The sequence below is a fragment of the Podarcis filfolensis genome, assembly GCF_964270895.1.
Source record: "Podarcis filfolensis genome assembly, chromosome: 17".
In the NCBI taxonomy this organism is placed as follows: Eukaryota; Metazoa; Chordata; class Lepidosauria; order Squamata; family Lacertidae; genus Podarcis; species Podarcis filfolensis.
In genome coordinates, this window is record NC_139621.1 from 4,598,024 (window position 1) to 4,623,016 (window position 24,993).

A 24,993-nucleotide genomic window follows, 5' to 3' on the forward strand; every position below is an offset into this window, starting at 1 on the left:
ATAAAGCTGAGGAAAGGGTCATTTAGAGACATGATTTATTTATGCACGCTTTATAATTTTTAACCTGTTAATAAATAGTTTCTTACAGAAACAACTCTGCATTTTGCATAGGCTTCAGGCTGTCGATTCCCACAATGTTATGCGAGTATCGTAGGAGGCAAGGGATTTCTCCTCCTGCCAAGTGTGGCAGGCCACAGATAGCAGCCTTTCTGAGGTAGGTAAACAAATTCCCTGCGACCGTCCTCTTCTTCTGCACAATGCAGCACCCCCTTTCCTAGTCATCTGACAAGCTGAAATTCATGGCTGCCGTCAACGTTGCAGAGAGCTTGGTGGCGATCTTCTCTGCAGAAGAGGAGAAGATAAAAAGGGGTTAGATGTCTGAATGGCATCCTTGGAAACCTCTTGTCTCTTTTCTAAAATGTGCTACTGCATGCAAAGGAGGAGGAGCTGCAGCTGGCTGGCCATTTTAGGTTTGCAGGGAAGTAGCCTAATCAGATTCAGGCAGCCGCTATTAATGGAACAAACTGATGGGAAAGGACAGTCTTGTCCCCTCGGCATTTGAAGAGAAGGAGGAAAGGTGAATGATGTACATGCAAATGTGTCATCCTTTCTCCTGGCTGTGAAGGAGAAGATTAGATGACAGTGAAAATCATACAGGCAGGAATTCAATGTTGTGCTTTTCTGATCGTTTTGGCCGGCCAGATAAAACAATATGCCTCCACATACTGTTTTGGGATGGGACACAGGTGGTACTGTGGGTTAAACCACAGAGCCTAGGACTTGCCGATCAGAAGGTCGGCGGTTCGAATCCCCGCAACGGGGTGAGCTCCCGTTGCTCGGTCCCTGCTCCTGCCAACCTAGCAGTTCGAAAGCACGTCAAAGTGCAAGTAGATAAATAGGTACCGCTCCGGTGGGAAGGTAAACAGTGTTTCCGTGTGCTGCTCTGGTTCGCCAAAAGCAGCTTAGTCATGCTGACCACATGACCCGGAAGCTGTACGCCGGCTCCCTTTGCCAATAAAGCGAGATGAGCCCCGCAACCCCAGAGTCGGCCACGACTGGACCTAATGGTCAGGGGTCCCTTTACCTTTTTTACTGTTTTGGGGGTCCTTCCATACCCCATGAACGAATGGTGGAAGGATTTGCGGGAGAGTCCTGCTGTGCAAGCAGAAATCCTTGCACATCGTTTCCACGGATGGGACATAATAACTGATTCCCGTGTACGGACTGAAGGGTATCAAGGAAAGGGTGCCTGAGGCCTGGGAACTACTGAAAAGGAAGAGTGGAGGCTCTGTCACAGAAATCTTATATTGTGGGACATTCATGGGCTTCTCCTGGAACCCCATCCGGGAAGAAGCTACAGAGGGCAAGGCTCTGTCCCCATCCACTGGGGATGGGGATTCCAAATGGGGGATCTTGAATTTTATCTTTTCACTCTTCCCACCCCCACTCTACCCCACAACAAAGAAAAGGAATATGACCAAATGACAGCTCTTAAATCTTTCCAGGAGGACAGCCTTGCTTGCTCCAGTCCCTTAATTTACTCGAAGGGTGATTCCCAGGAAGTGACTGAGAAAAAAAACATTTTGCAGATATTCAGCAAGGCATCTGCTCCCGCTCTGGGCCCCCTTTACCTGCTCGTTTCTGCTGTTTTTTGCGTCTCTTGCTTGCAGCTTTCAGGCCTTGCCCCTGGTGCAGAGGGTCCAAGGCGGAAATCTCTGCTAGGTTAGGAGCCCTTGGCACAGACCTCTCTGCTTCCACTAGGGTCTTGTTCTTGGCTTTCAGCTCTACAGTCATTGCGCCAAACTAGGGAGGGCAAAAGGAAGATCTCCTTCATCTTAAGCTTCATTCTCTAGCATGTATAAAACAAGGAAGATTCCAGCCTCTAGCAGTTGGCTTAAGTTCTTGAGGCTGCTGGGTTGGAATTAGTTGCAATGCCTAAACTCAAGTTAGAGCCCAGTCACCGTTATACTGCCATGGCCCAGTTACTGCAGCCACAACTGCACTATAACTATTTAAGAACAAAAAACACTCATTGGAATACTCTTAAAGTAGCCTTATCCTGGGTGCTATGACCGGGACTGCGCATGCTGTGCAATTCCAAAGAAGCACAGTGTGCAGAAATCTGATCTGAACTTTCATTTTAAAAAGAAAGCAAGTTTCTAGCCCTGTTGGTTGCAAAAAAAAAAGTTGAAAAGAAGTGGCAGCATATAAGCAACTAAGAGCTTATGAAATAAGATTGCTTGAAGTCCACAACGTTGGGGCCTTAACATCCCATAAAATTACCGATCAGATTGGGCAAACAGCACGGAGTGACCCAATTTATAGAAGTTGGAGATCCCACATTTTCTTGACGCAGAATTGTGACATTTCAGTACATACAGCCGTGGCTACAAGTATTTCTTTGGAGAGCTGGCACTGAACTTGATGGATAGCCCATCCAATTTTACCCAGATCTTTGAGCTAGTTAGTGCAAAATGGGATCCATTCAGATCAAAGATCATACATGTGCTTATGATCACGATTACATGTCTGTAACACTACTGTCATATGTCTCACTGTGGATCCAGGGCTAAAGGTACTACATGGAAGGTTATCATTTGCCAAATGAAGATGGGCAAGACTGAGCCTTAGACACGACCACCCAGAGTTTTTCACCACCTCCCTGCTCAAAGTCCGGCATGCATTCGCCCTAAACCACATTGCCTCTCTGTTTCAATCCATAGCTGGCAAGGGACTGTTCCTGTTGACATGACATATATTTCATCTTGTACTGTGCTTTTTGGAACATTACTCTAGGAGTTAAATAAAAGGAATCTTGTCTTTTAGGCGGCAGAGAGTTCTCATTCTCTTCCTTTCTCATTCTGGCATTAGCTGCCAGCGCTGTTCCTAATTTGTATGAGGAAGGAGTCTCTCTCTCTCTCTCATTCCAGGCACCTCCGTCTTCCAGTTTGCCCCTGTTTCTAGCCAAAAACCAAACAGACCTTGAGTGTTTTCTATGCTGTGGCATCGCAAGAAGGTAAAACCACAAGCCTGTGGATTTGGCTATCTGACAGTCACAGGATTCCTGACAAAACCTGGCGGGGGGAGAGGAAACAGCCTACAAAAACTTTTTGTGGCTGCAGGACATCGGGGGCGGGGGGCAACCCAGCAGCTCCCATCAAGCCCCTTTTCTCACTCCACAACACTTCCACTTTTGCGCTCTTCTAATGGCTACTTCAAATATCAGACACACAATTCTGAATTCACCGAAATATTCTTTTTACACATCAAGTTAGTTCAAAATTTAAAATGAACCACAAAGGGAATTCTTAAAAACCTGGGAATTTTGGGGGAAAGTTTCGAATATTCCACAACATGATACCTGACAACTCTGTGTCAGAACATTTGTTTTGTATGCAGAACGTCCCAGGTTCAGTCCCTGGGATCTCCAGGGAGGGCTGAGAGAGACCTCCATCTGACTGGAAAAGGGAATGTTTTACATTATTCTTGTTTATAAAACCCAATAAAAGAAGGAAAAGATAATAATTCCTGTATAGGAGAAAAATAAATGCCATTCTGACAGGAATAAGTCTTCACACAAAAAAAGAAAAGGGAATGCTTTTCGCTCCATGGGTCAAATCCTTATCAAGGTCAGCCTTGTGGGCCAAATTTAACAGGTGAGCAGGGCTGTCCACCTATCACATGATATTGTGGGGTTCCTGCAGCAGAAAGGGGCCCAGGATGACAAAGGGGAATCTTTTGCCCTTTTACTGCCCATCCCAGCTGGGAAGAGAGTAGGTAGCGAGAGAAGCTTCCTGCTACTGTGAATGTCTTTCTCCCCTTAGGTCCTTTCCTACAACCACCACCCTCTGCTAAGCAAGAAAAGGAATCCTGCATTTTCTCTCGTTTCCTATTGCAACAGCAATCCTCCCTGTGTTTTTCTATTCCGCCTCCATTGTTGGAGGTGTAGAGGAGGAGCGCGGGAAGGCTTGCAAAGGGCTCTGAAATTTACAAAAAGCCCTGGCAGGGAGAAGTGGACTCTATGGCAGCCTCCATTTTCATCAGCTGTTTAGCACACACCTTGTTCTAGCAACCGAGCTCTCAATCTGAAGCCCTACCCTTACCCACCCCTAACATCAGGTGTGGCCTCCCCAAAACAATCCATGGGCTAGAGCAGGCATCCCCAAACCTGGCCCTCCAGATGTTTTGGGACTACAATTCCTATCATCCCTGACCACTGGTCCTATTAGCTAGGGATAATGGGAGTTGTAGTCCCAAAGTTTTGGGGATGCCTGGGCTAAGGGTTCCCCATTCCTGTTGTAGGCAAGACTGACTTAGGCAGATCAGTGGCCTGACTCAGGATAAAGTAGCTTCCTAGGTTCCTAAAACAGCACCATGACAAGCCCAAGCCCTAACTGCTGCCAGGATCTTGAAGTTGGATGTCACAAACAGGTTGGACACAGAGGAGTGGTGTGAGGAACCAGGTTGGGAACCTCCAAGGGAAGAAGGCTCAGAGCCCAGGGATTGGTGGTGGGATGGAGAAGAGGGGTCAGAGGGAGAAGACTTGGAGGAGGAGGTGGCAGCAGCTGAAGAGGCAACAGGGCTTAGTGAGCTGGGAGAGTCTGCGGCAGAGAGAAGTGCAGAATCAGAAGGTGAAGCAGGTGAGGAGGGAGGCCAAGAGGCAGAGATGAGTCTGGCTGGTGAAGAGCCATGGGTGTCTCCCCCTCCTCCTGCCCCCTCTCTCCCCACATCTCTCAGAACCAGGAAAGGCAGGAAGGCGGCGGAAGAGAAGTTAGCTTCACACAAGCAGTCTCTGATTGCTTGGGGAAAACCCTGGAAAGGAGGGGGACTTAAGCAGCTGGGGGGGGGTACCTTCAGTCTGAACAACGGCTTCATGGGGGCAAGACCTCCTGGGAATGAATTGCTATTCACTATAGACCTGAGACTCTGATGCAGAGCCTGTTTTTGCTAATAAACGGCTAACTTGCTCAGTGTGATTTACTGCAGGCTTTAAAAAAATATATATTATTTGCTTTCCTGTTTCATCATTTCATCAATGCATAGTATTTTGCAGTCGAATGCATGGTAATAAGACGAGAAGAAAAAAATAACATAAATATAACACACATATCTAAATAACAATAGTAACATAGTTTGTTCCTTTAAATTAACTCTTATGAGTCTGTGATTTACTGCGGGCTTGCTCCTGTCACTGGGTCGTGTTTATGTTCATGCATACCTCCTCACTCCCAGTTTCCTCCATCTTAACCTCTCCTTGGTCCTGAGGACAGAGTTCCTCCTCCTCCTCCATGCCAGCTTCTTCTCCAGTGGTGAGGCCAGAGCCCTCCAAGGTGATGCCAGCAGGGCCCGAGGGCAAGTCTGCAACAGGTAAGGTCCGTGAAACACCTCTCTTGAATTGCAACAGATTGAATTGATGAAAAGGGACAGCGGTCTGGGGAAGGAGGACACAATGAGGTGGCGACTCATCTCTGACCAAAGAGAATGGGAGCAAAATCTGGTCATCCATCTACTGGGCACCTTCATAGATCGCCATCTCCCTCGTCCCAAGGAAACAGTGGCAAGGCCAGCTTGCTCGCTACTCAGGAGCAGGGCCGGCCAAATACATTTGGGCACCTGAGGCAAACCACAACTGGTGCCTTTCCTCCAGCCAGGGAAGAAGGGATGAAGAGCAGCGCCTCTTATTCACCAAGACACCACTGTAGGGGTGGCCAAGGCTTGCCTACGTATCTTTAGGCACCAGGCAAATACATTCCTTTTCTCTCAGGCCCTTGCTTAAGTATACAATCTATGGCCTTTTAAACTGGGGGGGGGTGTTATTGTTTTGTTTGATACTATGGTATGTAATTTGTACCGTGGTACCTTGGTTTATGATCCTAATCCGTTACAAAAATCTGTTCTTAAACCAAGGCGTGCTTTCCTATAGCAGCGGGGGACTCAATTTACAAATGGAACACACTCAACAGGAAGCAAAACGTGCTCTTATTCCAAGGCAAAGATCACAAACCAAAACACCTACTTCCAGGTTTGCCGCGTTCTTAATCCAAGTTGTTCATAAACTAAGCTGTTCTTAAACCAAGGTGCCACTGTATACTGAAAGCTGCCTTGTGATCTTCAGATGAAAGGTTGTATAGAAGATTTAATAATAGCTGGAATGGCTGGAAGCAGAATCACAGTGTCTCGGCTTCTCTCTCTGCCCTGTCACTTACTTGCCAAGACTTTCTCGTTCTCTTGCTCCAGTGCCTCAAAATCAAAGGCCTTGCCCATCTCCGCAACGATCTCGGCGCTGATGTGAGTGGGGAGCGTGTGGGTCTCAGGCGGGTGTGTGAAATAGCTGATCCTCCCACTAGCAGGGACAAAAAGGAAAGCAATGAACACTGATATCAGCAGCATGCATTACGGGGAGGGAGGAAGTATCCCTTCAGATCCATTTTCCCCCATGGCTGGTCCTTGCTCACTTGAGACTAGATTAGAACTGGGGGTCACAAAACACTCAGGCCTGGGGCTGCTCCATCTAGTCCTCGGAACCTTACACCGGCCTTGCCTGCTCTCCCTAGGCCACATCTGGCACCAGCCCTGCTTTACATCCCCTCAAGTGTTTTTGCCCAGCTGGAATGTGTTCTTGAACTCGGATAATGCTTCTTGCTTCCTGTTATGGAGGATTCAGAGTGTGTGTGTGTGTGTGTGTGTGTAAACCTGCCTACTGCAAAAAGGTAAAATTTACATTCATTGCTCCGCCCATTTTGCCTCTGGCCCCGCCTACCCTGGCTGCCCTCAAGGGAAGGCGGTCTGGAAGAAATTCCCCACTCCTGCCCTAACAATGGCAAACACACACACACACACACAGAATAATTAATTTTTTATTTATGCCCCGCCCTTCCCGGTTCAGAAAACTGGGCTCAGGGCGGTTAACAACAAATTTAAAACACTTAATTGATGCAACAAAAAACAGCATAAAATACAGTATAAAATGTGAATAACAATACATTCAGAATTCAAAAATCAATTTAGGGGGAAAATCCATCCAATATTAGATGAGCACCAGGGCTAGCTTGCTAAATAAGTCCTATTTGGGCCAGCGAGGAGACCAGGGGAGAATTAGCTGTGGGATCCCAGAGCGGGTAATCTTCATAAAAGGGGAGGGGGAGGGAAGGAAGGGGGATAAAAGATCAGGCTAAGTTCAGATTGAAAGCCAGGCGGAATAGCTCTGTCTTATAGGCCCTGCGGAAGAAAGTTAAATCCTGCAGGGCCCTGGTCACATGGGACAGAGCATTCCACCAGGTCCACTTGATAATCACCAACCGCTGCATGAGACAAAAGTTCCTTCATCCTGTTGAAATTCTGTTCTGTGAACGGCCCTGAGACCTCCGAGTATAGGGCAGTATATAAATTCAAATAATAATAATAATAATAATAATAATAATAATAATAATAATAATAATAATCAGTTCTTCGCTCACCTTGTCCAGTCACTTAGTATGGCTTTGGCTGCCTTCTCATGGTCAGGCGTCCCTCCTTTCTTCAGCTTTCCCTGCCGCCTGGCCAAATGAGCCAGGAACTCCATGGTGTCCTGGAAATCTGGCACGCGGTAGTGCTGCATAATCTTTGGGGGGGGGGGGAGAGAAGAAGAGAGAAGCCAATTGCCCAGTTAGTAGTAATCCTCCTCCTCCTCAGATGACTCCAAAAAGAGCAGGATTGACTGACAAGCACTGGGGGCTCACAATGCCCCTTTTGAAGTCTTCCCTCTGGCACACTCAGCCACAGTACTGCTGGCTCCTTGGGAAATAAGCTGATGCAACACTGAGTTGAGGAGAAAGAGAGGAGAGAAAGATAGTGGTGACCATACCCTAAACCATTGTTATTGTATTTTAGTGCTATGTTGGAAGCCGCCCAGAGTGGCTGGGGAAACCCAGACAGATGGGCGGGGTATAAATCATCATCATCATCATCATCATCATCATCATCATCATCATCATCATCTCCAGGCAGTGGGCTAAGTCCGGCCTGCCAGCCAGACCTCTCAGTTTGGCCCCTACCATTCTTCTCAGGCAGCCAAAGAAGCCACAATTTTCCTGGCACACTCAAGTCACTCGTGCAGCATTGAAAACCAGGGGAGGGGTGTGTGCAATACTGGCAAGATTGCACTCACTTTCTACACTGCCAGCTCACTTTTAATAGAATCACAAAATTGCATGGTAGGAAGAGATCCTGAGGGTCATCTAGTCCAACCCCCCGCAATGCAGGGATCTCAACTAAAGCATGCATGACTGATGGCCCTCCAAACTCTGCTTAAAAACCTCCCAGGAAGGAGAGTCCACCACATTTTGTGGGAGTCCGCTTCACTGTCAAACAGCTCTTGCCGTAGGAAAGTTCTTCTTGTTTTTTGGTCAGAATCTCCTTTCTCGTAACTTGAAGCCATAGGTTCAGGACCTAGCCTGTATGCCATGAGAAAGTGGCTTCCTTTTCTCAGCACAGCTTCTTTCTCACCCACCACTGATATGCAGCCCCCAGTTAGTTTGCTTCAAGGGAATCCAGCCCTCTGAAAGGGGCGGGGCGAGCCTCCGCACGCCTGTGCACACACCAAAAATTTAAAGCAAATTCCCTCACACCCAAGAATCCAGGGAAATGCAGTTTATCTCACACAGCGCTACAAATCCAAAGGTAAAGGGGCCCCTGACCATTAGGTCCAGTCGTGACTGACTCTGGGGTTGCGGCGCTCATCTCACTTTACTGGCCAAGGGAGCCGGCATACAGCTTCCGGGTCATGTGGCCAGCATGACTAAGCCGCTTCTGGTGAACCAGAGCACTGCACGGAAAAGCCGTTTACCTTTCTGCCGGAGTGGAACCTATTTATCTACTTGCACTTTGACGTGCTTTTGAACTGCTAGGTTGGCAGGACCAGGGACCGAGAAACGGGGGCTCACCCTGTCGCGGGGATTTGAACCGCTGACCTTCTGATTGGCAAGTCCTAGGCTCTGTGGTTTAACCCACAGCGCCACCCGCGTCCCAAAGACCTGTAAAAATCTACAATTACCAGGATTTGGGGAAGGAAGACATGTGCTGTGAATGTATTTAAATCAAGGGCAGTTGAGTAACCCAGTTACCACCTACTGTTAAAATTTAAGTTCCCAAAAGAAAGGCCCTGTGAAGTCTACTGCAGCAAAAGCAACAAGAACCCAGTGACATGCCTTAAAGACCAACAGGTTCCCTGGAAAAATAATCACTCTAAACCAGGCATCCCCAACCTTTGGCCCTCCAGATGTTTTGAACTTCATTCCCATGATCCCTGGCCACTGGGCCTGTTAGCTAGAGATCATGGGAGTTGTAGGCCAAAACATCTGGAGGGCCAAAGGTTGGGGGTGCCTGCTCTAAAGTCCTTTGCCCGAAATTGCATCTGAGCAGATGGAACCTGGAGGGCACACTCGCTCCTTTCAACTTGGATTTAATCCAGAAAAACCACAACAACCCTTCCCCCAGAAGCTAACATCAATGAATTAAGTGAATTAAGAAGCTAACATCTACAACTCTTCTCTCCCAATTCTCCCTAAAGCTTTGAGAGGAGCCCAGAATTCCTGGCTCTCTGCTGCCTAATTGTTTGCCCGCCATCACAACCAGGGCCTGCCCCCCCAGCCCTGCCCCACAGCTACCTGCTGCTTGTTGCATCGCTTCAAGATGGCCTCCACTGGGCTCACGGGGTCAACCAGTTGCTCTATCTTGACACAGTTTCGTAAGATCATGGCGGCATCTGAGGTGGGAGAAGCCACAACAATCCCTGGACAGTCCAGAAGTTTGATGTGCTTGTCCAGCTGCACCTCTTGCAGGCACCTAAAAGGAGACAGCACAAGAGGGAGGGAGGGAGTCAACTTATTCCAAGAAAAATGCCCCTCCACCTGTTAGCACCATCTGCTAAAGCACTGTGCTGTATCCCTTCCTGTCATGAAGGCAGAGCGTAGAGCTGGAGCATTATTGCTCCAGCTGTCTATCTTACCACATTTCATAAATTGTGGAATCAGAGTTGACAGGGCCTTCAAAGGTCATCTAGTTCAGTGTCCTCATGACACAGGAAATGTTCACCCTACAGCTCCCTCTCCAGTGCAGGAGAGCCTACAACAGGCATAGGCAAACTCAGACCTCTAGGTGTTTGGGGACTACAACTCCCATCATCCCTGACCACTGGTCCTGTTAGCTAGGGATTGTGGGAGTTGTAGTCCCAACACATCTGGAGGGCTGAGTTTGGCCTACGATCTTCTGAGACTGTCTGTCCTATTTCTGAGCAGCTCCTTTCATCAGAAAGTTCACTCCAGCTGATCTATTTGATGAGTAGCCTCACTGGCAGATATTGGAAATGTTAAAACCTTGCAGGAATTGGCAAGTGGGTAGCTGATGGTTAAGGACAAGTTAAAAATAACCAAAAAATTATTGTAATGTAAGGTTACTTACAGGGAGTGGAATGTGGATTAGAAATAACCAAGAAAACAATGCAGCAACAAGAGGAAATTATGGACACATTGAGAACAAATGGTGGAAAGCCAATTTTTTTTTGGAGGGGAATGTATTACATTTGTTTTAATTTGTGGTCGATTCATTAAAATCTAGAAAATCAATAAAAATGATTTAGGAAAAAATAATGAAGCTGACTCCAGTGTTTAGATGGAATCTAAAACTATTAAGCCTGGCCCTCCTCTCCCTTCAGAGCAACGGAAATTAAATCTGCTCTGTCAGCTGTGCAACAGCCTTCCAAATGTTGAAATTTCTTCTGTATCACCACTGAACTGTCTCTTCTCCAGGCCACCTCCAGATTTTCTCACAGGACTTGCATCCCTAGGCCTCTCACCATCTTTGCCACCCACCTCTGAACACATATCTGTTGGATGGCTAGGGCTCTGCCTCTGTGGCTGGAGACCGTGTATTTCTGAAGGCCACTAGTCGGACGGGCAGGAGCGGGGGAGTACCCTTGTGCTCAGGTCCTGGTTGTCGGTTTCCCACAGGCATCTGAATCGTCACTGAGGGAACAGGATGCTGGACTAGATGGGTCATTGGTACAGCAACCAGGCTCTTATGTTCTCACAATAGGCATCTTAAAAGTGTGGTGCCCAGAACTGGGCACAGTACTCCAGGCATATCCGCTCCACTTCCACCGTGGGGAGGAGTTGTGCTGGACCGCATGGCCACCCACTCCCCTCCGGTGGCGGGGGACTTGGTCACCCATTGCCCGGAGGATCCCGGTGTGATAGGAATTTTGAGGTCTTAGATATATGATAATGTTCATAAGCGTACCAACCAAGCACGTACATAGATCAGCACAGGAAGACCAATCTGGAACCATTTTGATTCCTAAACTGAACAAATGTTTTTTCTGCAAGGTCAAAGTGGGAAATCTCCCATTGTCTCTTTCCTCACAAATCCTGTCTTAAGGGTATGTCTGCGTTTGAATAGGGTGTGAGCCTGTGACCTGGCCCAGGAACTAAGTATTTATCATTACAAAAGACTAGCCAGGCTCCAAAGAAAATCCAATCAAGTAACTTGCCAGAAAGGAGAAAAACAACGTTCAAATTTCTGTTTTAGACTGCCTTTTTGTGATGTAGGTATGATGTATCTGAGGGGTGGTCTTAGGTTACATCCCTTCTGTGATGTATGTATGATGTTTCTGGGGGTGGTCTTGATCTACAGGGTGGCAATTTCAAAAGTCTTTATAAGGCCTTGCGCACCATTTTTCTGGGTTCCTCCTCTCTCCTGCAGGTGAGGGGAGCACCCTGTTGCAACAGATCAATAAAGATCAAGCTTACTAGCTGCTTTGCTTCTCAATATTCTCTGGTCGGCCTCTCTAATCTTCTCCAACCAATAGGGAACCTATGTAAGGACTCTATATGGGCTCTTGGATACCCCATAAGGGAAAAGGGCAATTTTTGTTTACAACACCAGCCACGTCAGAGCCTGGCCAGCCAATCCACTGGCCGGGGGGGGGTGTGTGTGTGTGGCCGGGACCATTTAATTCCTCAATCACCCGCTGTCCCTCCCTAATTTGCAGGTTTTAGGCATTGGCCTGGCTATGGACCTCGGTTGGTCCCCGTTAAGGTGCCTGGTAGGAATTTTTCCACTTGGCAAATTGGCACTGGCCATTTGGTTTTTGCCTACCTCGTAGCAATCGTCACAACTTTGTTAGGGTTGCGGTTAGGCATTGATTGACCTTGTGTGTGGGAGGGGAGGTGTGGCCATCACCTGCCCCTCCATGCTTAAGGGTATTCCGTTAAAGGAATCCGGGGGTGTTGATCTTGTCCGAAGCCCGGTTGGGGGCTAGGGCCTTGACAGGACCCCGATGGGAACACCAGGGGGAGCTTGAGTTGGTTTGCATCGACAGGGCTCCCCCTTCCGGTGGTTTACCCTTACCGGACTTCCTGCGCATTGGGCAGGAGTCAGATATAGTCATATATCTTGTTCCGGAGGTCCGTTCTTAACCTGAAACTGTTCTTAACCTGAAGCACCACTTTAGCTAATGGGGCCTCCTGCTGCTGCCGCACCGCCGAAGCACGATTATATCACCATTCAGTGCCTAAGCCAATACCGCTCACATTCTGTAATCAATAAAGTTGTGGCCAAAATTTGCCCAATAACATTAACCAAATATCCGTGTCCTTGTGTGTGTTTTCTCAACGAGGGGGTGGCTTCGGGGTCTCGACACGCAACTGTCCTACCCTTCATCCAATGAGCTCAGAGGTACATATGCAGGGACCCCCCCCCCACTATTGCAATCCTCACTGCAAATCTGTAAGGTAGGTTATGCTCAGTGATAGCAACGCTCCACAGCCTGTGGACTATTGGAGGAAGGATCTGATTTCAGGCCTCTCTGTTCAAAGTCCACCCGGAGCTGCAGCCCCAGTGTTGCAAAACCACCCGCACCCCCAGACATCTCTCCTGGCCTTCAGAAAAAGAGCACAAAGTCCATTTTGTCAACAGAGCTTCAGAGGCAAAACAGTCCGTGCCTCTGAAGGAGTCCTTTATCTGGTCTGACTAAATGGCTTTTATTTATTTTGCTGCTGCATTTTAACCGTTTAATTGTTCTGAGGTTTTAATTTATTCCATTGGGAGTTTTGTTGTGAATGTAATCATTTTTAAGTTGCAACCAATCGGCCAAATAAGCAGAGTGTTGAGGAGCAAGACAATTACCAGCATGTCTCTTATTCATCCCCCAGCAACTGCCTACAGCGGAGGGGCTACAGGATACCACCTAACACTCAAGATTGATATCTCTTTGGCAGGATACCTGCCCCGCAACGCCTCCTCCATCTTGCAACATCCCTTGTGCTCCCAAGTAATGGGAAGACCTGGGCCACTTTTTACACAGTGATCCTTCTATTTTGAAATAGCTCACTGTAAATAATAAAGCAGTCCAAGGCCTCTGCAGTTCCCCAAAGCTACATAATTAATAATAATAATAATAATAATTTTTATACCCCACCCTTCCCGGTTCAAAAACCGGGCTCAGGGCAGCTAACAACAAATTTAAAACACTTAATTTATAAAAGCAGCATAAAATACAGTATAAAAACATGAATAACAATAAAATTCAAAATTTAAAAATCAGTTTGGGGAAATAAGCATTGGATAACCCCCAGGGCTAGCTGGCTGAACTGGTCCTACTTGGGCCGGCGAGGAGGCCAGGGGAAAATTAGCTGTGGGGTCTCAGAGCGGGTGATTTTCATAAAAGGGGAGGGGGAGGGAAGAGAAGGGAAATAAAAGATCAGGCTGAATTCAAATTAAAGGCCAGGCGGAACAGCTCTGTCTTACAGGCCCAACGGAAGGAAGTTAAATCCTGAAGGGCCCTAGTCTCATGGGACAGAGCATTCCACCAGGTCGGAGCCATCACTGAAAAGGCCCTGGCCCTGGTGGAGGACAGTCTGACTTCCTTAGGGCCCGGGACCCATCTAAACTATGGTCCAGACTGTCTCAGGAAAGGGGGTAGAGGGATGCATCTTGCCTCATCTCTTAAGACCCACAGCACAAATCTTCTTCCCTGTGTCTCTGAGGTCCACAGCCCCTTCCCAGCGTCTGGGGGGGGGGTGTCACAGGTGCCACTGCTGAGCTGGAGCACACCCACACTTCCATCATTCCCCTTCCTCGCACACTGTCTGGCCAACCTTTCCTTTCCTTGCCCTGAAATCCAACTTGGCCTGAACACAACAGGATCCAAAGCTCTCCTTTCCAGCACAACCAATGCTGTTCTGCAGCCGCGCCTCTGATTGGCTCACAAACACCCTAAAATGTTGCGGGTTCTACAGATAACCTGTAACAGAACCGAAGGGCCTTAACAACTTAAGAAGACACCGTACACCAGCCTTTCTCAACCTGTGGGTCCCCAGATGTTGTTTTTGGGGTTTTTTTGTTTGTTTTTTATTAAAGATACTTACAGAAGTATGTGTAATGTCTCTCGTATTTTTTCCATGTAACATTTTTACAAATCAGTTTCATTTGTTGAGACATTAGGAAAAAAAGGGGTGGAGGGGGGGAAGATGGGTGGGGTCGGGTGGTGATATTTCTATTTTGCTTAATATATGTGGGGTTTAGTGTCAGCGTTGCTCGTGCAGGTTCTCAGCTGTTCATTTGTGTTTCTTTGGTGGTGAGAGAGGTTGGGGTTGGCCTAGGGTGTGGTTGTTTGTTTGTGGTTGGCTGTGGTGATCTTTGTTTTCGTGTGTGAGTGGGGTGGGTGGGTGTTTTGGATCAGGTTAGCCATATTGATTTGTATGCTGTTGGTGAATTATTGTCATTGTCTTGTTGGGCTGTGTATGTGACAAAGGGGAGCCATACCTGGGTCCCCAGATGTTGTTGAACTACAACTCCCATCATCCCTAGCTAGCAAGGCCAGAGCTCAGGGATGATGGGAGTTGTAGTCCAACAACATCTGGGGACCCAGAGGTTGAGGACCGCTGCCGTACATAGACAAAGCTCAAGGGAGAACTACCCCCACCCCAAAACCCTGGCTTCTACAGCATGCACAGAAGGACTGCTACGTACTTGGTGACGCCAGGAGTGGCACCAACACCGCAGGCCCGGCTCCTCTTCAAGCTGTTGATCAAGCTGCTTTTGCCGACATTAGGGAAGCCTGAGGAGAGAGATGGGAGAAGCGGGCAGAGCCATCAGCAAAAGCACCTGCTCCCACTCAAGATTAGTCCTACCTATGTGAGCACCTCCTTCTCCCCACTCCCTATAGCAAAAATAAGGCAGCACCGAAAAGGCACAGCTGCCCACAAGCCGTCTTTCCTCTTTGAATGAATGAGTGCCAGTAGCCAGAACAAAGGCATCTTCAAAGGTTCATGTTCAGCAACACCAACAGGCAGGATCTGTGCTCAGTAGCAAGCTGTTCTGTTGTGCAGCATATGACTCCCTTGTTGCAGCGGCTCTGGTCTGCTTCCGGGCACAATGCAAAGTGCTGGTTATGACCTATAAAGCCCTATTCAGCTTAAGGCCAAGCTACCTGAAGGGCTGCATTCCCTCCTACAAACCTGGCCAGGTTTTGAGATCTTTGAGGGAGGCCCTTCTCTGAGTGGAGACGAAGGAGAGGGCCTTTTCGGTGGTGGCCAGACAATTTTGGAACTCCCTCCTTAGAAAAGTGAGACTGGCTCCCTCCTGGCTGTCCTTCCATGGGCAGGTGAAGACTTTCTTGTTCCAACAGGCTTTTGGGAATGGGCTGCTTTTAAAGAGGGAGCTGGTGCTATACTGCTTTTGTTGTGACTGTATGTTTTAAACAGAATAGACATAATATGCTATAAATGCTTAATTATTTTTTAATGCTGGGGTCCCCCCCCCTTGTTTTTAGCTGTTTTAATTTTATCTCTAAGCAGCCTTGAACCGCTGCCAGGGGGAAAGGTGGGGAATAAATAAATAAATAATGATTATTCTTACAATGTGCGTACCCACACATGCAGCCTTGGCACAACTTTGCCGGGTCATCTGACCTTGAGAGGCAAGAGGTCCGATATTTAACAAGGTCAGGAAAGGTACCCAAGTGCTTCGATTCCTACCATATTTTATAAATTTTCGCAAAATTTATACACTGCTTAACTTTTTAAAAAAACAAACCCTCAAAGCATTTACAAGAAGATAACAAAATAAAGTCAAGAAAGAATACAACTCTGCTTTAAAACATACAAAAGTTAAAATATTAAAACATATTTAAATTACCTCAAATTATCCCAATGTCTTTCTGAGCAATGGGGGTAGGATTTAAGAGATTCCCCCCCCCCCCCGCCCGCCCGGCTTTCCACCTCCCTCCAAGAGGGGCTCCCTACTCACCCACAACCCCAACACTGATGGCCGTCCTGACATCCTGGTTCCGGCAGTAGTTGGCCAGCACCTTCATGAGGCTGTCTGCCCCAACACAGGCTCCCCCGCTGAGCAGCTCCCCCGAAGCCTGGGATACGGGGACTCGGCTCTGTTGCTGGAGGTGGGGAAAAAGAGAAGCAGGCAAAGGGGGTGATGCACACCTGCAGCCAGAAGTTCTGCCGCTTAAAAAAAATGGCCTGGTTTTCTTCTTTACTGTTTTACTGTTTCCCCCCCTCCCCCAACAATCAATACAATCAAGGAATATAAACAATAAAAGAGAAAGGAAATATCGGCTATAGATCATAAAAAGGTAAAGTACCCCTGACCATTAGGTCCAGTCGTGGCTGACTCTGGGGTTGCGGCGCTCATCTTGCTTTATTGGCCGAGGGAGCCGGCGTACAGCTTCCGGGTCATGTGGCCAGCATGATGAAGCCGCTTCTGGCGAACCAGAACTGCACATGGAAATGCCGTTTACCTTCCTGCCGGAGCCGTACCTATTTATCTACTTGCACTTTGATGTGCTTTCGAACTGCTAGGTGGGCAGGAGCAGGGACCGAGCAACGGGAGCTCACCCCGTCGCGGGGATTCGAACCGCCGACCTTCTGATCGGCAAGCCCTAGGCTCTGTGGTTTAACCCACAGCGCCACCCGCGTCCCTCCTATAGATCATAGTAATCTGCATAAGAGCCAATTCCTAGGGGCCAACAGGGTTTTGCCCCTCCCCATAAAGTATTTGAGGGGGCAGAGTTCCCCCCAAAGTTAATAGGCATTGCACCTTGTCATGCGGTCGATTGTGCGAGGTGGGGCTTACCTGTCCCCAATATTTTATTCAAGTTGGCATCCCTGGCAATCTGGAGTCTCACATACAGTTAAAAAAAGGTAAAGCTAAAGGACCCCTGACAGTTAAGTCCAGTTGCAGACGACTCTGGGGTTGTAGCGCTCATCTCGCTTTACAGGCCGAGGGAGCCAGCGTTTAGCGTTAGTCAGTAAATCCAAGAAAATCTGCTCTAATCTTTTGTGGCCCGAATCCCTGTCACTGCAGAACACACAAATTGGGGGTGGGGTGTCCCTTCTCAGAACTCTGCTTTCATGTCCCACCCTATAGCTCACACTATTCCAATTCCCCGTCCCAAAGGGAAACGCCCTGGGCTTCATCAATGAGGAATCTGCACCCTGACACCTCTTGAAAGGCGCCACTTGGCCTCAGAGTTGCTAACTTTGTGTTAACAGTAATAAGGAGTAAGAGGAATCAGTAGAAACAGAACCGGCTGACAGAGCCCTTTAAGCGGAGAGGGCTGAAGCCCATTCTTCCCCAAATGGCTTTCAATGAAACCTAATGACTGGCCAAAGCTGTCACTCACTTGCCCCACTGCAAAATCCCAGCACCACTTACCAGGTTTTTGCTCTGCTGCTGAGTGGAAGCTTTAAAGGCCACTGTGGGGAATTCGTTCCTCAGGTATTTCAGCCACTTTGCTACAATTTCCTTAGATACCAGATCTGGGCCAGGAATAGAAGAGAAGAGTTAACTTTAGGATCCTCAGCAAATACCAAGCACGTCTCCAGGGACAAAACATCTTTGCATCAACTGCCAAGCCTTGCCAAACCCCTCTGGACTGCTGCTTTGAGTAATGTCCGAGTTTAATAAGCTGAGATATAAAAATGCATTCTGGGTGTGAATACAATCCCTTTCCTCCTCTCTTTGCAGTAGCCCAACAAGCTTCCTAGCATGGCTGGTTCTGAAGCTGTTATTCACAGTTGCTCAGCTGAGTGAAAATGGGAAATCATAGTTAACTGAAGGCTTGCTTGCCTGTTCAATCACTCACACCTGCAAGGGAAGGAACGAGGGGCTTGTGTGGCTGCAACTCAGCTTCTTAAGCTTATGGTTGCAGAAAATCAGTCATTAAGCCTCTACCGCTCTCTCATTTGCCTTTCTCGGCTTCCCCAAAGCTTGTTTCCAAATTATTTGGATACAAGAACCCTGAAATCACAATAAAATTATGGAAAAGCAGCTATTGTAATTCATCTGTTTATTCTATGTACAGTGGTACCTCGGGTTACATATGCTTCAGGTTACAGACTCCGCTAACCCAGAAATAGTACCTCGGGTTAAGAACTTTGCTTCAGGATGAGAACAGAAATTGTGCTCCGGCGGCACAGCAGCAGCAGGAGGCCCCATTAGCTAAAGTGGTGCTTCAGGTTAAGAACAGTTTCAGGTTAAGAGCGGACCTCCAGAATGAATTAAGTACTTAACCTGAGGTACCACTGTACTTCTCTGGACTGCCCTCCCAGTATTTGAATTCTGGGAGAGAAGCACAGACCCTGAATATAACAGTGCAGTATGCTGGTTAACACTTGCTGAACACTGACTACGAGAGCATCTAACACTCTGCTATCCTTGAGTAACACACCAGAGAGGACTAGAATCATAGCATACCAGTGCCAGACCCCCTTTCCTTCCCAGAGAGCTGTACATGGCTGGCCTTCACACTTGCCTATTTTATTTAACACCAGGACTAGCCTCTTGTTAGCTCCAGCTTGCACCACGGCCTGCTCAACCTGGGGGCAGCGGCAGCCTTGGGGATCTCGAGCGTCGAGAACTTCCAGGATCACATCAGCTGCTTCCACCACCTAAAGGGAGAGAAGGCCAAGAGAGTTTGCCACCTGACAACTGGCTCAGCCCCTGAGGACAGTCGCACTCAGAGCAGATGCATCTTTCCCCACACTAAGTGACAAGAAGTCCCACTGACCTTCCTGAACTCCCTATAATAGGCCTTGCAGGAACTATCTTTCTCCAGCATGGCATGTTTCGCCAGTTGCTTCAGATCCATCTCCTGCAGGGAGAGAAAGAGTTCATATTTCAGCTTAGAAATAAATTAAATAACCTTACAGCATTATCCCCGGTATACAAATTTAATAAATAAGAAATATTATTAATAATAATTACAGCTGGGAAAGCATTTTAACACTAAGTAAAAGATAAATTAAAAAAAAAGGCAGGGCGAATGGAACCCAGTGGGACATACATAAAGGAACAAGTCCAATGCTTCGAACAGCATGGAAAGTGAATTGCAATTTTGCTTGTAGCATAAGCAGAATTACAAAGACTGCCACTATGAGCCACTGTCTGGAAACCAAGAAGCCCATGGGTTGGGTTTAGGACAATAATTTCTATCCTACCCGTCTACAACTTTACACAAGGGAGCTTGCGCTTTAGACGACATGACACAAAATGTAAAATATGACCAAAACCTAAAAACAAGCCATTTTAGAGCAACAGCAATATTCACATTAGGGAGTAAATCCACATTTTGAGAATGGCTGTCTAAACAAAGGCAGTGATGGGGCCTCTCTCAGGAGGCTATTCCAAAGTTTAACAGATTATTGTATTTTAATATTTTGTTGGAAGCTGCCCAGAGTGGCTGGGGAAACCCAGCCAGATGGGCGGGGTATATATAATATGGTCTCGGGGCGGCCGCCGAGACCATATAACACCGGTCTTGAAAGACCTCCACTGGCTCCCAGTACGTTTTCGAGCACAATTCAAAGTGTTGGTGCTGACCTTTAAAGCCCTAAACGGCCTCGGTCCAGTATACCTGAAGGAGCGTCTCCACCCCCATCATTCTGCCCGGACGCTGAGGTCCAGCGCCGAGGGCCTTCTGGCGGTTCCCTCATTGCGAGAAGCAAAGCTACAGGGAACCAGGCAGAGGGCCTTCTCGGTAGTGGCGCCCGCCCTGTGGAACGCCCTTCCAGCAGATGTCAAAGCGATAAACAACTACCTGACATTCAGAAGACATCTTAAGGCAGCCCTGTTCAGGGAAGTTTTTAACGTGTGATATTTTACTGTATTTTTGGTTTTTATGGAAGCCGCCCAGAGTGGCTGGGGAGGCCCAGCCAGATGGGCGGGGTATAAATAAAAAAATATTATTATTATTATTATTATTATTATTATTATTATTATTATTAAGCCTGGGCAAAATCAGCAAGTTGTTAAGACAGGGAAAATATAGAATCATAGAGTTGGAAGAGTCCACAAGGGCCATCGAGTCCAACCCCCTGCCAAGCAGGAAACACCATCAGAGCACTCCTGACATATGGTTGTCAAGCCTCTGCTTAAAGACCTCCAAAGAAGGAGACTCCACCACACTCCTTGGCAGCAAATTCCACTGTCGAACATGGAGCGGATGATGCTCTGTGTTTGTCTAGATGGAACACAGGATAGAGAGGCCTGAGAATATAGAAACTAGCTTACAGTACATAGGGGAAATGTACATTTGTTGCTCCACATTTGTTGCTTCTGCTTCTGTCCCCGCACACCACTGGCATGTGGCCCTGGAAGGTGCCACAGAGAGAAGGGAACATGGCCCTCGGTTTTGAAAAAGGTTCCCCAGCTCTGCCTTACAGGGTCTCCAAAAAAGGAGGCAGACAAGTACCATATTTTTTGCTCTATAAGACTCAGTTTTCCCCTCCTAAAAAGTAAGGGGAAATGTGTGTGCGTCTTATGGAGTGAATGCAAGCTGTGCAGCTATCCCAGAAGCCAGAACAGCAAGAGGGATTGCTGCTTTCACTGCGCAGCGATCCCTCTTGCTGTTCTGGCTTCTGAGATTCAGAATTTTTTTTTTCTTGTTTTCCTCCTCCAAAAACTTGTGGTCTGGTGCGTCTTATAGAGCGAAAAATACGGTAGTCTCTAAACAGCTATATGAACAGGGTCCCACTATAGTTGGCTTGGATGTCCTTGAAACTTCAGTACCTTCTGTTCAAAATTCTGCTGTCTGTGCAAGGCATCCTTCTGCAGCCCTTCCAAACTCCGGAACCGGCTGATTTCCTTCTGCCGTGCCGTTCGCTGCCGCTCCTGCAGTTCTGTAGCCTGAGAGGATGTGCAAAGCCTTAATTCAAAGAGGTTGCCACGAGCCCCATTGAAAAGAGACCCATTTTTCAGGCTCTTTGAAACCTAAGATTCTAGAGCAGCGGTTCTCAACCTGTGGGTTCCCAGATGTTGTTGGACTACCACTCCCATCATCCCTGAACTCTGGGCTTGCTAGCTAGGGGTGATGGGAGTTGTAGTTCAACAACATCTGGGGACTCACAGGTTGAGAAAGGCTGCTCTAGAGCCAAGGTTTGGTACCCAACCACTGATCCCAAACTGGGAAATGAAAGCAGGAACTCGAAGAAGCCAGCCTTCATTTCCCCATGCAGGGCTTCCCACTGCTTAATCTCACCCTTTTCTCTTTTAGTGCCGCTCCTTTCTTGACATGCTCTTTGAAATGTGACAGCTGAGGCACTCCTGGGTCCTTTTTCCCATGAGGTTTTGCATCCCTTCTCTATGAAAGCCAAAGGAGACACACTGGTAAAGGCAATGAACTGGGCGAGACATTAGATATAGAAGACCCTAGAAATTCACCTTAGCTTCACTGAAAGTAAGAATTAAAAGATCCTTGTTCTTCCAGCTAATGCTACAGTCAGAAGCTTCATTCCCTTCACCTCAAAACTTAGGAATAAAGTCCTCCCAGTTCCCGTTATTTTCCACTCCCTTGCTGAGCCGATGAATCCTGTTATGTTTCACATCTGCAAACTGTACTCTGGATTTTAACTTAAGTGAAGCTTACTTCCTTTGTCTTTTACAACTCTTATTTTGACCCAAACAGAATCCGCCTCCTCTCCTCCAATGAAACTCAGCTCCCTAAAATTACCGGCAGCTATCACACTGCCAAATCCAAAGATGTCTCTCTGCCCTTCCACTTTTTGACCTCTCTGCTGCCTTCGGTGCAACTGGCCCTTCTTTTCCTTGTTGGCTCCCTTCATGCTTCCACCTGCTAAATTTCACTTCTCAAAAGGACTTATGAAGAGTGGGAACGGTTGGTGCTGCCAGTCTCTGCTCACCTTGCCATGTTTCTGTCTCTTCCTGGATTTTTTCTGCTCTGCAGAAGGGGGAATAAAATCAAAGGTGAGCACCATTTTACGTTTGGGTTCCCCAGTTGGTAGGAATTCAACGTTTGACCCAAAAACCTGGCAAAATGACTTACTTTTTGACATGGCGTCAAAAGCTGAGAGAGGCGGAGGTTTGTTTTTCTGTCCGATGAGAGCTTCTGTGGCCTCTGGAGAAACTTCTACGTTGCTTTCTTTTCTGATTAACAGCAACTGGAAAAGGAAGAAAGGGTGCCACCAGCACCCCTATTTCAGAAACAAAGATCTGAGCGGAGGGGAACCAAAACCCTGTGATCTCTTGTTGCTGGAGAAATAGAACAAGGATAACCAAACAAGGCAGAGAGCGCCCACAAACCTTGGACAGGACACTCACACCTCCTTAATCCCCTTGATCTTATTCAATCCTTTATTAGGCACAGCAAACCACACATTATAAAACAAACACAGTATACAGATTGTGGAAAATACGAATTCGGCATAACAATTTGCATAAATAATACAGTCTAACACTACCACATCACCGACCAATCAAGAACCACTAAATCTCTCTATAATGGCCTAGTCTTTCCACATGGACAACACTCAAAAATTTAACCACTATTAAAGTAATTTGATCATTCCTGTCCGAGAGCAGGTCCTGAACCATTGGCAGCATAGAGCCGAGCCTGTTAAGTTGTAAGGCCTCTAACAACTGTCTTCTGGCATAAATGCCAAAATCACAAGAAATGAAAATTTGCTCCAGCGTATCAGGTTCCTGCCTACCACATTTGCAGAGACGCTCTGCGTCTGGGAGAGCTAAATATCTTCCTCTTACTATCATCGAGGGAAACATATTAAATCTGGCTGACATAAACAGCCTGCGCAGTTCATGGTTCTTCAGATTTGCCATGTCACCCTTTTGAAAGATCCCCTTGATTATTCACGAAGCGGGATGCTAGATCTCGCAACTGTTTGATTCCATCGGCCGGACCCATGTGCCGCCTCCCCTGCTGAACTTCAGCCTGCAGCTTGGGGTCGCGCGCTTGAAAGCTGCCCGCGTAACCAGCACGCGCGTGTCAATCTACTTGCATGCCGCGGTGCCCCATGCCCGGCCCTTCCGCCCACTCCGGCCCCGATCCTCCTTCTTACCCTCCAGCTCGAAGCTCCCCTTCCAGGGCGGCGGCGGCGGCGGCGGCGTCTGCTTTCTACGACGCACGCGGCTTCCTGGATGGGACACGTGGTTTCCTGCGCGTTCCCGAGGAGGGCGGAGCTCGGCGCGCGCGCGCGACCCCGGGACGCCCCTCCCTTCCCTTTGCTGAGTTTGCACGCCTGTGGGTTGGGATTTCTTGGGATCGGAACAAAGCAAACAGGGAAGGGAGGAAGGGAAAGATGGGGAGGCTGGCGCGAAGGCATGGAGAGCCCTTGAGGCTGGCGCTGTATTAAAAATGTCTCGCCTTGCGCGTTGGGAAATTTGCACGTGTGAATTTGCAGGAAAAGCTCTACGGAAAGAGCTTTGCGAAATCCGCCAGGGGAACGACCCGATTTGCAGAATTGCAGGCCACGGGGGTTTCGGTTGTTGCCTTTACCCAGCCGACACGGGGGGGGGTAGTTTTGCAATGCAGAACCCATTGCAGAGAAATCCCTTCGAGGACGTGAGCAGCCCCACGTTGCAGACCTGCAGGAAGTCATGGATGCAAAGCTGCAAGACGTGCGGTGAAATCGCCCGGATGAAATGGTTTTCTGAGTGGTGCACAGTACTGGCAGGCAGCGATGGTTTGCAGGAGACCCTGCGTTTAATAGAAAGCTTTGCGATTCTGGAAACCAGATATGCGATCGCCCCCGTGCTCGCTATAGGCGATGGAGAGAACGGCGGAAGGCATGTAAAAAATGGAATTTTAGTCCCGTGCAAGAAACGCAAAAGATGATGCTGAGCATCAGATTGCAAGAAAAAGGCAAGGGCTTAAACGAGAATTATTCATACCCTGGACATGGGTGGGAGTGAATCACAAAGGCTCGGTGGAGACCCTGTTAAATCCCAGTGCTGAATATATTTGGTCCCAGGGTCTTCTTTGATGGGGTGAGGCTTATCCCAACGTTGTCTGGGCTATCATGGCAGATGCTTCTGCAAGGACACAGAAAATAGCTTCAGTACTGTATTTCTGTAGTGTTCATAGTGAACAATATTCTAACTCATTTCTGGCAGGCCTGCAGTCTCTAGCCAGTTGCACAAGTCCTGTATCCCTAACCTGAGAGCGTTCAGCTTGTGGATACGGATATGGCAGTTGACCACGTATAGCAATGTATACCAAACTACTGTACCTGTTTATTAAGCATTCAGCTTGGTGTGGTTTGTAGAGAAGTTTCATGAGGTCACATCTAGCAATCGTAACCCCACACTTTCCAGTGAATTTTCCAATCACTGCAAAAAGTCTGCTTTATTTTTAAGTGGTTTTGTCGCACAAGAATGCCAAATCTTCAAAATTCTGCAAATCTTCAATTCTACAAATCTGATCTTGCACCATGGGACTGTAGCCCAAATGCAATAGAGCAACAGTCAGGAAAGCTTTGGAAAAAAAATATTTTGACTTAAGTCTCTTTTGAGTAAACCTAGAAGCCACGGGTTAATAGGACAGGAAGTGGAGAGTAGGAATAAATGGGCAGCTCTCTGATTGGAGGGATGTCAGAAGCAAGTCCCAAAAGGACTGTGTTGCAATTCGAGCTGTTTTGAACTTGTTCATAAATAAGGAGGAGTTAGGATTTGAGCTATGTTCTGCTGATG

General features: G+C 47.7%; 1 protein-coding gene across 1 annotated transcript; it reads right to left on the reverse strand.

Moving 5' to 3' along the window:
• Positions 1-21: 21 nt before the first annotated feature.
• On the reverse strand, positions 22-24,255 carry GNL3L (G protein nucleolar 3 like). The gene is made up of 16 exons (XM_083593217.1): positions 23,364-24,255; positions 22,334-22,448; positions 22,191-22,228; positions 21,530-21,631; positions 21,061-21,177; positions 19,061-19,144; positions 18,806-18,941; positions 17,707-17,810; positions 16,285-16,429; positions 15,007-15,094; positions 9,645-9,822; positions 7,458-7,600; positions 6,207-6,343; positions 5,219-5,358; positions 1,632-1,803; positions 22-342 (listed from the first exon to the last, which is right to left on the reverse strand). Exons 1-16 carry the CDS (start codon positions 23,901-23,903, stop codon positions 275-277), a joined length of 2,307 nt encoding a protein of 768 aa, XP_083449343.1. The 5' UTR covers positions 23,904-24,255; the 3' UTR covers positions 22-274.
• Positions 24,256-24,993: the final 738 nt, after the last annotated feature.